Raw genomic sequence first — 14,842 nt, forward strand, 5'->3', positions numbered from 1 at the left:
CCTGCTGAGATGAGAATGGCCATTCAGCTGTTTTTCCTCTCACTTGGCAATATGTTGTGGATAGTTGTTGTTTTTTTTATATCAGTACAGGTAGCAGTGAGTCATCCCTATTAGTAGGTGTGTAATAATCTAGACTTACCATAATTTATTTAACTGTTACTCTAGTGGCATTCGGTTAGGTTGTCTCTAGTTTTTTACTATTACAAAAGATTTTCCAACTCACTTCCTTGTTTCCACATCTTGGACATGCATTTTGGAATATTACTGAGTCAAAGGACATGAGCATTTTACATTTTGAAAAAGTTGCTCTATTGCTTTACAAAAAGGCTTGTTCCACCATCAGACAATGCCCTTTTCCCATGCCGTAAGTATTTGTAATCATCTGCATTTTTCCAGAGGTCATTTTAAGGAGATAATCTCTAAACTATTATTTCAATGATATAAACTAAATCTTATTTAACTTAAATTTTTAAAATAATGGTGAATAATAATTCTAACGAAGGTGTATGTTGCTTTTAGGTTCTCAGAGTCTTTCCAGTGCCGCTCTCCTGGAGAAGCCTGTGGTTTGCTCTTTGGCGGCCATAATAAGATACCTCAAAGAGTTCAACTTGGCAAAGGTGCTTTCCAAACCCATGTAAGTGATTCCGCAAAAATTAAAAAGGGGAGGGCTTATAGTAACAACATCTCTTGAATTTGGTAAATACTATTCTCAGAGAATTTTACTTGCTATTGATAGAACACTCTGTTTGAGGGCACGGATGAACTATGTGGTATTGTTCCTAAGAATACTAAAGATATTAGCTGATATAAAAAACAGTGATAGAATCTTTAATAATTCCATCAGTTTGTATTCATAATAGCTATTTAATGTAGTAGAGTTTTGACTGCAAAATGGTGCTTTATTCTAAAGCAGAGTTAATTGGCAAGTAGTAATAAGTGGAATTAAGAAGTGGTATTAAAAAACATTCATAAAATTTCATTGCCTTTCTTATTCTTGGTTTCAATTCTTATTTCATAGTTCATTAAGTTGGAGACAAAGAGGATAGCTTCTAACAAAGAGCTTTTTTTTAAATTTTGTTTTTAATTTTTAATCCTTACCTGAGGAAATGTTTTTCATTGCTTTTTAGCGAGAGTAGAAGGGAGGGAGGGAGGAAGGGAAGGAAGGAAGGAAGAGAGAGAGAGAGAGAGAGAGAAAAAGGAACATCAATGTGAGGGAAAGAGAGAGAGAGAGAGACAGAGACAGAGACAGAGACAGAGACAGAGAGACAGACATTCACATGAGAGAGACATAGCGATTGGTTGCCTCCTGCACAAGCTGAGGATCAAACCTGCAACCCAGGTACATGCCTTTGACCAGGAATCGAACTTGGGAACCTTCATTTTGTGGGCTGACACTCTAACCATTTGGAAACACTGGCCAGGGCCATTAGACAGCTTTTTAAAAAGTGATTAATTTTGTAGAGTTCAGAGATTTAAAAGCTGTCAAGTGACATTTTAGAAAAATACTAGTTTAAAAACCAGTGGAATAAAAAAAGGTAGGGGGATAATTTTCTTGCCTTCCTGTGTTCCATCTTCACTGGACCCTTGTCTTTGACTCTCTAATGAATTACCCTTTGTCATATTGATCCTGGGTAAGGAAACTACTTTCTGCCCTGCAGAGGTAGGTGGACAGATAGGAGCGATCTTAGTAAAATGGCTGAGTATGAATTGAGGAACAAAGAGGTGGTGCTGGTTTGAGTTTGCGGGAGAGAGTAGAAGAAATTCACTCTCTTTTGTAATGTCTTTTTTTGGTGTGTGTTATGGTATGTGTTATTTAGGAAGAACAGAATACCATTTCTCTGGAAATAGTTTTGTCCTGTTGAAAAGCAGCCTAAATGTCCATCAACAGGAGCGTGGGTTCATTGTGTTATATTCTTGCACTGTAATGCTATACAGCAATGAAAATGAACGGACTAGAGTTTCATGTAACAATACTAAAATATTTTTTATTAGCATTATATTGAGCAAAAAGTCAAATTGCTGAAGGGCACACAGTACAGATCATTATGTGAAGTTGGGAACATGTGAAACAATAGTAGAATGCATACATATATTGAGAAGGTAGAAAGACATGCATGGGAAGGAGCAACAACAAATTCAGAGGAGTGGGTCTGGAGGGGAAACCATACAGGTCGGTGGGGAAATGGCACAGGGAAGTTCTGCTTGATGTTGATTTTTTAATCTGGGTACAGTATTGATCTATATATGGAGTAGTGTGGCTGAAGTGTTTTATTAAAAAAAATAGCAGCCTTGGCATTCTACCTCCTGGATTCCACTTTAGGATCCAATAATAGGAAACATTGCAGAGATCACTCTGTATGGTTGATGGTGTTGGATCCCATAAGGAAAGGATGACAAGCTATTGACCATTTGACTTGTTCCCGTTAGGGAGCCCCTAACTGAGGTAGAACTAGTGACTAATAGCTCTCCCATTACCAGTGGAGTACTGAAAATATCAGGGGGGACACTCTGTAAAGTATATGATTGTCTAACCACTATGCTGTACACCTGAAACTAATACACCATGATATTGAATGTAAACTGTAATTGAAAAAATAAAAAAACTAGATAAAAGCCAAAAAACAAAAAGATTTGTTTCTGTCCCTACATCACCTGGCAATGAAGTATTACTATTGAAATAAGAAAACTGACTTTTTCTAAAATCAGGCTCTCCTGTGTTTAGAAGTAGATGAATTTGGATCTGAAAACATTATTGTGCCCTCCTCATATGTAATTCAAAGTAAAAATAATACTAAACACTAAAAGATAAAATGTTTATTTGTACTGAAATTAAAATAGCTTATTTTAAAATTACCTGACTTGATAGATTGAGTGCAGCTGAACTTATATCGGGTGGTGATGTTGGGGAGTGGTCAGGGAACTAGATCTGCTGGGGACTTAGTATGTGGCTCGTCTGCCTCTGGGGTAATCCCTTCCTCTCATTTCCATAGATGCAGACAAAAGAAAGATATAAAGACGTCCAAAATTTAGGCCCTCACATTGTATATCACCCAGCATATGTCTAGCACTTAGTAGGCAGTCAGTAAATACAGGATTAATGAAAAAGAGAGAAGGAAGGAATTTATCCTGTGAGCATGGATTTGATTAGAAATTGCAAAAAATGTCCTTCGGAGCCAAGATTAATGAATAAAGATCAAACTGGTACCGTTTTTTTTTGCTTAAAAATGAACTGGGAGTGATATTTTATGGGTGGCATGTGAATTGGCTCTGAATGTAATTCCCAAAGTGTAATTCCACAGTTCTTATATCTTGGGGGCGGAAAATGTAGCCTCTCAAAGGGATTACTTTGGAAAAGAGTGCATGTTCTCATTCTTATTTAAAATTCAGTCCTATTGCTTTAAAAGCTCAGAAGCGTCAGGTATGATTATATTTACTTTAGGAGCCATGTGATTGGGCGACTTAGTTGTCTTATTTTGCAAATGCTTTCACAAAGGTTGCTGCATATTTCATTAAAATCTTGATATTCATTTATTTAAAGGTTGTTGTGCATTTACAAAGGATGTTGGAGGAAAATAAACCATTTTAGGAATTGTTCTTTTTTTTTTTTTTCTTTTTTTTTTTCCCCGCCCCCTCCCCTTTAGGAATTGTTCTTAAGGATGGGTTAAGTGAGGCTTTATTAGATAGAGCAAATTTTGCTTTATGTCCTTTCACTGTAATAAATCAGAGCCGAATGAATATATGCTTGAGTCCTGTGCATCCTTCTAGTGAGTCATTGAACCTAGCAGTCATTTGGGAACCGTTACACATCTTCCTTTTTATTTGCCTGTCTAATATGCTTATTGGAAACATTTAGGAATGCAAAGATACTCATTTTGTTTAATTGCAAATCAAGTAGAAGTGAATCTACAGTAAAACAAATTTTGTAATAGAATAAAATTTATAAGAATTAAAATTTGTAATAATTTTATAAAATTAAATTTATAATAATTAAAAGTTAACCATACAAAGATTAGGCAAATGGTAAATGTATGACCTCTGAAAACTCTACATAGGGAACTACTTTCCACTATTGATTTAATAGGTAACATGATAGATTTTTTTTCTTTGTTTCCATTTTTAAATAATATTTAAATAGGATCTTTGAGGGGGTTGATCTTTCAGATAAGTTCTGTACCTTTACTGCCTCTGTCTAATTCAGAAAGATTTTTTTAAGTAGTTTTGTAATGATATAGTGTCTTAAAATTTCTGTAGCAAGTTAGAAGCAAGTATATTTCCTTTCATTTTAAAACTTGAGGAAACGAAAGCATCCTTTGTATTTTTGTTGTCTTAAATATTAATGAAATATGTTTCTATGTTACTTATAATATTTCTATCCAGATTCACACAGCATGAACTCTAGCCAGGCATTATTTATGAGATTCATTTCAAAGCAGATGAAATTTAGCTTCTTCGAAAAGGATAAATAATTCAGAATATTTTTTTTTATTAGTATTTCAGATCAGGATCATATACCATTGAATTCCTAAGGATGCTGGCAGATTCAACCCTTAGTTCAAAAGTATATACAATTTCCAGTGGAAATAGCACTGACATAAGGAAAATTTTCCCCACCTCCAGAACATACTATCAACCAAACATTTGGGAGAACCAACAGCAAAATTGGTTCTTATAATTGCTTGATAATTATTGTTCCATAGGGTCAGTTTAGTTTAATGTTGTCCAGTGGTTGATCTTTTATTAAAAATCAATGCAGATGTCAGTTTAAAGAAACTCTGCTTCTCTCAGCGTCTACTTGGAGGTCTAGATGACTTGTTCACTAATGGCAAAAACCAAAAATAAAACCAACAAAAAACCCATATGCACATCTCATTAACACTCTTAAATGAAAAAAGAACCTGTACAGGCAGACCTTAGAGATACTGTGGTTTTGGTTCCAAACCACTGCAGTAAAGCAAGTATTTTAAATATTTATCTTTATTGATTTCAGAGAGGTAGGGAGAGGGAGAGAGAGATAGAAACATCAATGATGACAGAGAATCATTGATAGGCTGCCTCCTCCACATCCCTTACAAGGAATCGAGCCCCAAACCCAGGCATGTGCCCTTGACCGGAATCAAACCCGCAACTCTTCAGTCTGCAGGCCGACACTCTATCCACTGATTCAAACAGGCTAGGACAGCAAGTATTATTTTAAAGTGAGCCGTAATCATTTTGCACGTGAAGGATCTTGCCATCAGTTTGTAATATTGTATATGCAAATCTGTGGAGCACAGTAAAAAGAGCTAACTTAAGCCAGTTTGGTTCACAGTTACTGGGTTCTTTTTGATAATGTAATATTAGGAGGCCCAGTAATTATATGTAGGTGAGGGATCTAAGCCTCCTCCCCAGCCCTCTCTCTACCAGGTTGCATGTTAGTCCAAACAAAATTCTGCTACACATATAGATACTTTTTAGCAAGCAGGTACAAACGCAGTCATGCATACTCTTCTATGAGCATTTGAAATTCTAATCTGGGTCTTCTCAATGTTCTTGCTTCAAAGGTTCCGTTGAGCCATAGGAGGAGCAGGATTTCAGTTTTAGTTGGTGTTAGGTGACAAAACCCTCAGATGATTGGTGGAACGGGATGCTTTTGGGATCCTACACCTAAGACACCGTTCTTCAGGATATGGACTGTTGGGTGTACAAGTTCTTGTGAAGGCGAAGGCAACTGAACAGACAGTATTTCTGGACAGTCCACACATCTTAAATGCCACTTATTTTATTTTACACCTCCGATGTTAATGGGAGATAAAGGCAGCTTGCCAAGATGTTTTCAGGAAAGGCTGATGGATTATGGGTTCTTGATTAGTCTTTCTCTCATGCCAGCTAAGCACCATCCAGGCTCTGTCTGATTAAGGTGTGCAAGTGTTAACTTGTGTAGATTAAACCCAACTTTTGTGAACAGGGAATGACATATCTAAACACATGGGCACTGATTAGATACCAACTCTGAGTCTAGCCTATTAGCTCTTGCAGCTTGGATTTTTGACCAGGAAGCTGTATTAACACCTATCAGCTTCACAGCCAACCACGCCTAATTGTTTCTTCCCAAAAATGTTTTACATTTTATTACTGACCTTGGGTGTTCACAGACATTTCTGAGCAAAGGAAAACAAACCCACACTGGCTTCCCTATAGGAAGATGGCAAATATTGGTTGAGCATCTACTTTCTGCTAGGCCCTGCAGGTGCTGCAAATTGTGTGATATCAATAATCCTTGCCTCCAAGGAGCTAAGATCTATGTTTTATATTTTTATGAATTTCAGAAAAGAAAGGTGAGGAAGAGAGAGATAGAAAATCAATGATGAGAGAGAATAATTGATCGGCTGCCCCCTCGGGATTGAGCCTGCAACCCAGGCATGTGCCCTGACTGGAAATCGAACTGCGACTTCCTGGTTCATAGGTTGATACTCAACGTCTGAGTCACAGAGGCGGGCCAAAAATCTGTTAATGAGGATAGCCCAAGAACATAAGTTGCTGTAATTACATTATTGAATGACCAACTGCTATATGAAGGAGAGAAAGGGCTACATACATCTGGTATCAATCAGTGTTGGAGTTGCTTCCCTCTAAACATGATTAACAAGTTATCATTCTTTGGAAGCTAGGTCAGATCTGTCGCAGGTAAATTACACTGCCAAAGAACAGCGTTCAGTTACTAGGCAACATTCCTAACGTGCAGTAAGGTATTTCTTTTTCAGGGCTCTGGAGCTTTAGTTGAGGAGTCAGCTAGAAGTGGAGGCATCTTGCATTGAACGCTGGCTTTGATTTTAGGCTCTAGATTCCTGGATGAGGGCTTGTTTCCATAACTGGCTTGGGAAACTGGGTTTTGTTTAAATCTTATTACAGCTATGATGGAAACACTCATGCTCTCCCTCCAAATATATAGTTTAGTGACTTTGCCACGATGCTGCTTGCCTTTTAGCCATCAAATCTACAAGTGCTATTTACAGAAACGTCTAAGGACTGACTGGCTTATAAAGGACATTGAATCCTGTATCAGTAATGCATTGATTAGTATACTTTTAAACATGAAATACTAATAAGGACAAAATTGAAATTATGCATACATTTATTAATCATATCGCAACTCAGTACTCAAGTCTATTTGAAATTTATTGAACTTTAATCTAGTTTGAAGTAGTTAGAGGTACATGAGAATATGAATTCTTTGAGCTTAAGGAAATATATCTGCTACTTTTTTCAATTTTATACTCTATTAAAACAGCCACATTAATATGCATTGTTAATTAGAGAGTAAATAACATTTGTTGCACTTATCAGAATGTTGATTAAAATCTGTTCAAGGGTTTATCAAGATGATCTCATGCTAAAGAATAAGAAGGATGTTTTTAAGTATCTTGACATATTTTTAAAGCTAATTGCATAGTTGTTTCCTGAAGATACCACACCACCACATGCTCTGCCAATGATACAAGACTATGTTTGATTCTATTTCTGGGAATATATTAAAAAATTGTTTGTAACATTTGCTTTCCTTCCTTGTTCTTGTGTTTGGTTTGAGAGCAATTGTCCTCATTTTGCCATCAACCTATTTAATGACACCAGCATCAATGGGAGACAATATACCAGTAAATATTCTTTTAGCTCCTTTTGGTTTGATTCTCTATCAAAGAGCTAACTTTTGTCATATTATCACTGGAACATTTCTAGTGCTTACGTTAGTTCTTTATGCACTTACATCATGGTTCATATTTCCTTCTTTTACAGGGAATTTAAACAGTTGTCAGGTGCAATGGAATTTATGACAATTAATGGAACAACATTAAGGAATCTTGAAATCCTACAGAATCAGGTCAGGTAAACATAAGGGCTAATTGTTTCAAATGGTTTTGAAAAACAAAATTTGGAATAAGGTAGCATTTTGGAATAAGATAATATTCTTAGGAATACAGGTGAAAACAACAATATTGTCTTCAACTGATTGCTCTGCCTATTCTGTTATCTACTTATTAGTTGATAACTGTAGCACTGCTGTTTGGAGAATTAAATACAGTATAAGAAATACTTCGTGGGGTTACTTATGAAGCTATAGAGCTGTCCTTTTTAATGATTGAAGTAACATGCTAATTCAGATAATTTCTGTATCAAATATTTATTTGGAAGAACATCTTGGAAAATTCATATGAAGATTTTTTTGTCTGCTTAATTATATTTTTTCTACATTTAACTTTTTCTTGAAATGTTTGCAGTCTTATTATGCAGCATATAAAACAAGTTACTGTGATATTCAATTAGACTGTAAGATGAGTAATAATTCCCTTTACAGATTTTCATCATTTATTTGCCGTTTATTGATGAATTAGGAAGATAATGGAGCCATTGAAATTATTGCTTTCATTATTATTAAATTGGCACTTGGTAATGTGAGATGTTATGTTATAAAATTAATGTTATCATAACAAAGTCATAGAAATAAGAAGTTTCAAGTCGTTTGAGTAAGTAGTGGAGACTGAATGATCTGAGTCAAAGGTATAAAGCTCTTCAGAACCATTGATTACTGTTGTGAATTATAGTAAATGCCAAATTTATTCTTCTGACTCCTGGATTTGTATATTACTAACTAGGTTTTTACATTTAGTTTCTCCCTCTTCCAAACTATCTGTGTATACTAGAGTCTACCTTGTTTCCATTCAATAACACTTTTATTTTGTCATTCATTTCATTTATCCAGAAGTGAGAATCTTTCCCACAAGTCTTTCTCATCAACTCTGTATACATCCCATGATAGGAAAGAAGTAGTGGGAATAAAAGGACATTTCTTGGATGAAGAAGAGCTCAATCAGAGTCTGCACACACAGCCCCAGTATTCCAAGTTGTCCTTATTCTGCCACATTCTCCCTGTTCCAGTCCTACTACTGTGGAGTCAGTTCTGAAATCACATTCCAAAGGCAGAAATCATCTGTAACCAAAATACCCTTTAAAAATCCTTTCATTGTCAAGACTTGAGCCCTTGTAGAACAGAAGCTAAGAATGAACATCTGCATGTCTTTGCACTTCAGCATTGGCCTCTCTTACAGATGAGCAAGGACAGGGGCAATGAGGAGGGCCAGTGTCAGGGAGGGCAGAGGTGTAACAGGACTGTGTTTGCCCACCCCTCTCTCTCCTCAGTCTGCTTCTCCAGTGAGGCCAGGTACCTGGAACCTGATTCCCTCCACTGTCCTCTTCCGGGGACCCTTTGCTGCAGGCGGGCCAGTCCGGCTCTTGTCTCAGAGGGTGGTGCCCATGGGCCAGTGCCCAGTTCCGTCCTCGGGAGCCTCCGTGACCCTGAAGCTGCTCTGTGCTCTGCTTTCACTCCTAAGGCCCAGGGAGCTGATGTGATACCTTTTATAGTTTCTTCCTGCCAGGTGGCATTGGGTCCTGGTTATGAGTCTTTTCCCCCCAAACTCGGATTTAAGTGCCCTGAGGGAGGGGACGTGTCTTAATATACCTTTGCCAATCACACAGCTGAGTACATTAGGGAGGTTTTCTGTAAGTACCTGCTTGATGATTTGAAGGAAAAGGAAAAAGTTAAAATAAAACCACTCAAGTGAAAACTGCAATTTTATGTTCCAAACAAGATTTAACCTATTAATAGATTTTTTTGTAATACAGTGAAACCTTGGATAGGCTAAACCATCATCTCTAGTTAGTTGTAAAAAATTTTTATGACTCAACTTTGAAATAGAAAAGTATAGATAGATAAACTTTTACTAAGGACTTAATAAAACAGACTAAAATAAAACCCTTCCAGGGTAAATTCTGGGAGGGCAGTGCAAGATCACTTCTATCTCCAGTACCTTCTACTCCTTCAGTGTTGTTGTGAGAGCACTGGCCTTTAGAACAGTAATTCTGAGGCAGTGGGAGATACTGAATTGCCAAAGGCAAATTGTATTTCCCAAGGCAGTAAAATGTATTATTATATTTTTAAGATGCTTAGGACAAATATATATTTCAAAAGAGATTTCTGAATAATTTATTCTTAGTTAACCAAAAATGACACAGACTATCTCTTTTCTGTGAAAAATTCAATACTTTTGGTATATTGTATGTGTATATATGTGTATGTTTGTGTTTTGTGTGTGTATGTATACACACATGTTCACTGATCAAACATTAAATGAACACTTGTTATGAGCCATACTTTATGCCAGGCATATGTAACATTGAAAATTGTGATCCATGGAATAAGTAGGGCACATGATCAACTAGCAGTTTTGGTACAAATACAATTATCTAGTTAATAAAACTTGTTTTCTGGTCTTTCTTAGACTGATATGAAAAGCAAAGGAAGTTTATTTTGGGTTTTGGACCATACTAAAACTTCATTTGGGAGACGGAAGTTAAAGAAGTGGGTGACTCAACCGCTCCTTAATTTAAGGTAAGGGGAATTTTTTGATTGTGTTTAATCTGAAATTACATATAGTAGTGAAAGTAAAGGCATGTTGGCCTCCTTAAAAACAAGGTTACTATGACATATAAGAACACAACTTTAAATTGGGGAAGATTTTATTTTGTATCTGGCAACAGACTGTCTGATATTGTGAGGATTTTTTCCTTGCCCCCAAGAATGAGCCTGCCTGCAGATTGGAAGACATAGGGTATGTTGGGGAAAGTGGGTTATGCAGTTAGTTTGGGCCATCAGTAGCATAAGGGAGTAAGCGGGGGGAGAAGGGGTTGAAGAGATGGGGTGCTGCCTTTTGTAGAGGGCTTTGCAAGCTAGGCTGAGGAGTTGGTGGCCAGAGGAAGTTAATCCAGTGATTCTGAGCATGGGAGCGACAGGGTCAGAGCTGGGCTTGTGTGTAGGAGGGGACAAGTTACCAAGTTCACGGAGAGGTTCTGAGGACCTGAGCTAAGTTAGTATCAGTACTCTGAAAGAGGTCAGGTGTAAGACGTTTAGGACAGTAGAATGGGTAACTAGGGGCACCTTTATTGCACACCAAGCACTGTGCTAGAGGCTTTATGTGTACGTCACTTTTAAACTGCATGATGTCCTCACTGTTGGCTACGTCTTATGCTGTAGATGACTCTTGGTAAAGAGTCATCTTGAAAAAAGGGTAGCAGACACTGTTATGAGTGTTAGTAGTAAGTTTTAAGAAATTGTTTTGATGATGATGGTTACCAGATTACCTCAGCTTTTAGTAGGTTATTTCAATTCCCGTCCTGACCATAACGACCTTCAGACAGGGGAAGCTAACTAGATAAAGAAGAATTCTGAAAATGAAAGTATCTACGTGGGTTCATTATTCAAATGCAATAAGGATACCTTGTGGAGCAAGAGCAGACAAGACGGCCTTCCGCGGGCAGTGTGTGGACAGCCCCCTAAAGGGTGTTGCATCCGGGGTAATGGAAAGGCATCTGCCTAAACACCCACGGCAGTTTTTAGTATTTTATTTGCTTGGTTAAAATATTCATCAGAAACAGACTCGCTAGTAGATGTTTGCATGAGAATTAAAATTTTTATTTTTATTATTAAATTTGTTTTCTAAAATGAGGATTAACTTGAGATAAGTTCAGTAGACCATGTTGTATGCTCTTTATCGACTGGACCATGTGTCCCTTGGGATCCTGCTCTCCCAGAAAGGCTGGAGAAAATAAATACTCCATGCACCGAACACTGATGCTTTAAGTGTGAACTTTAAACCGGCTTGGCACTTATGTAGCCAGTAACAAACAGAAAACCTTTTCCTTTGCCTTTTTTAAGTCATAATTTTAAAACGTCCTAATCCTTCAAAATCCATTTTAAAAGAATTCGTTTAAATCTTAATGGCACTTACAACCTATTCCAAACAAATTCTCTGAAAAAATCTTCAGCTGATTAGTCGGTGGGTCAGTTATATATTTTTTGTTCCCCCCCGTAAACTGACATAGGTGCCATGCATATCACATCAATGGTTCCGTTCGTCCAGGCTAATATTCTGTCTCTGACATTGGCAGCCAAATGTTAGTTTAGGACCAGGATTTCTTCTTTAGTGAGATCATAAAACAAATAATTGGTGACAAGGGAACTTAGTAATATAAAGCAGGTCTTCCAAAGTTCTCCAAGACCCCATTACTTGCCAGTCATCCATGAATTCTCTTAAATTCCCTTAAGATCTTTACATTTTTAGCTTATTTTAACTTCCCAGGCAATCTCATATTTGTAAATCCAGGACCAAATGTTTCAAGTTTCAGAGGATTTTTCACTCCCACCACCTTTTATTCTATAAAGTGACCTCTTTGGTGCAGAATATGCTAGTGCCCTATACTTACTGACTGATTCAGATAATTCACTTAGAGTATTGAGATTGGATTTTGCTTTAATGAAGCTACATAAGTTTTTATAAATAGGTTATGCTTTCTTATGTTGTGATTTCAGAGAGGAAAGGAGAGGGAGAGAGGAGATAGAAACATCAATGGTGAGAGAAAATCGTTGAGTCACTGCCTCCAGCACACCCCCACCCTGACCACTGGGGATCGAGCCCGCAACCTAGGCATGTGCCCTAACCTTCTGGTTTATAGGTTGATGCTCAACCACTGAGCCATGCCAGCTGGGCTAATTTTACATTCTTAATATCTCTTGAAACTATGAGCTATTTTCATTCCTCTATTCTCTACCCAGTTCAGATCATTAACATCACCCCTGAATTACTGAAATGGCTTTCTAACCAGTCTTTCTGCTACTGCTGTTTTGTTCTTTCAAACGTTGGCCATTGGCGCCCATTGCATTACTCACATGACCAGGTCCCTGCTTACTTTCCCAACTTCTATCACACTTTCACCCTCCATCTTACACTACTTTTCCAGTTGGTACTTTTTAAGCATTCAGTAATTATTCATTGAATAAATCGTGTATGTGAAAGGTGATCCTAGGTAGACCAGGTAGTGAATCTTGGGCCCTAGGAGAGGGTTTATGATTCATGTTTCTACTGGAATCTGTTTATGTCTTTGGTTTAGCCATATTGCATGACCAGTGTCTTAATGTTGGAATTTAATTTATTCATTTTATATCAGCTGTCTTTAGGGCAAGAAATTAGATCAACAAAACCAACCTCTCCTTAGCAGTTTGCATTTTAACTTTCCCCCTAAATAACCTTATGTTAGAATTATAGAGGCATCTCCATGAATAGCCATCAGGAGGTACAGACGGACTCCATCACATGCCCTTACAACGGCAATAGCTGTAGGTCACGCACTGAGTTTCTCAGTGACAGCCACACAAATTCTAATGTCATTACCCAGTTCATCTTCAAATGTGAAGGACTCCAGTGACACCCACATTTAGTCCTTGGGGTTTTGGTGGTAAAAAACAATCTTTGTCATCCCCAGAACCTCAAGTCCATAGTTTTTGTCATATGGAATGAAATGACTCAGGTGTCTTTATTTGTTTAGAATGTATCATGGTTTTAAAAAAATTAAATGTGTTAGGCGACAATATACATTTGTATATTGCATTGTGTACTCAACACCAAAAGTCTCCCCCGTCACCATATATTTGGTCCCCTTTATCCTGTTCATGTCCTCCGTATCCCCCTTCCCCTCTGGTAACCACCCTACTGTTATCGGTGTCTGTGAGTTTGTTTGTTTGATTTGCTTGTTCATTTGTTGCTTTCCATTTTATATCCACATATGAGTGAAATCCTATGGTTCTTGTCCTTTTCTGTCTGACTTATTTCACTGAGCATGATACTCTGAAGATCCATCCATGTTGTCACAAATGGCAATATTTCATCCTTTCTTATGGCTGATTAGTATTCCATTATAGATATGTACCACATCTTTATCCAGTCATCCACCAAAAGACACTTGGGTTGTTTCCATGTCTTGGCCACCATCAATAATGATGCCGTGAACATAGGGGTACATATATCTTCACAAATACATGTTTTCATATTTTTCTAGTAGATACCCAGAAGGGGGGATTGTTGGGTCATATGGTAACTCTATTCTTAATTTTTTGAGGAACCTCCATACTGTTTTCCATAGTGGCTGTACTAGTTTACATCTCCACCAGTAGTGTATGAGTGTTCTTTTTTCGTTACATCTTCTCCAACACTTGTTTTCTCTTGCCTTGTTGATAATAGCTATTCTAACAGGAGTGAGGTAGTTTCTCATTAAGGTGTTGGTTTGCATTTCCCTTGTAACTAGTGCAGTTGAGCATCTTTTTAAAAATCTGTTGGCCGTTTGTGTGTCTTCTTGGGAAAAATGTCCTCTGCCCATTTTTTTAATTGTATTGTTTATTTTGTTGTTGTTGAATTGTTTAAGTTCTTTATAATTTGGATGTTAGCCCCTTATTGCAGTATTGTTCGCAAATATCTTCTCCTAGTTGGTTGGTTGCCTTTTTGTTTTGTTGATGGTTTCTTTTGCTGTGCAGAAGCTTTTTAGTTTGATGTATTCCTAGTCATTTATTTTTCTTTTACTTCCCCTGCCTTTGGGGTCAAGTTCACAAAATCCTCTGAGACCAAGGTCCCTAAGTTTAGTACCTATGTTTTCTTCTGTGTTTTTTATTGTTTTAGGTCTTATATTTAAGCCTTTAATCCATTTTGAGTTAATGTTTGTGTTATGGTATCAAATAGCAACCTGGATTCATTCTTTTGCATGTGGCTATTCAGTTTTTCAACACCATTTATTGAGGAAGCTTTAGGTTATATATTTTTTTAAGATCAATTATAGAATACTATAGGGTATCCTGGAATATCTTTACCATCATCTAATTGACAGTGCTTCTTCCTGCTTTGTTTACTGTCACCAAATCTCTTTCATTGATTGCACTGAACTAATTGTTCTCTATTCTAGAGGCCTGACTATTGTTTTACAGTTATTT

The 14,842-nt window shown here is 37.1% G+C and overlaps 1 protein-coding gene across 1 annotated transcript in view; it reads left to right on the forward strand.

The window, feature by feature from the left end:
• Positions 1–14,842, forward strand: part of MSH3 (mutS homolog 3) — a gene marked incomplete at its 5' end in the record, with an annotated part of 124,600 nt that overhangs the window by 42,848 nt on the left and 66,910 nt on the right. Inside the window, 3 exons of the mRNA XM_006775579.2 lie at positions 520–634; positions 7,771–7,855; positions 10,311–10,420. Of these exons, the coding sequence (XP_006775642.1) occupies positions 520–634; positions 7,771–7,855; positions 10,311–10,420 (310 nt within the window). The remainder of the gene's footprint in view (positions 1–519; positions 635–7,770; positions 7,856–10,310; positions 10,421–14,842) is intronic.

This window comes from Myotis davidii, unplaced genomic scaffold (genome assembly GCF_000327345.1).
Source record: "Myotis davidii unplaced genomic scaffold, ASM32734v1 scaffold44, whole genome shotgun sequence".
Taxonomy (NCBI): Eukaryota; Metazoa; Chordata; class Mammalia; order Chiroptera; family Vespertilionidae; genus Myotis; species Myotis davidii.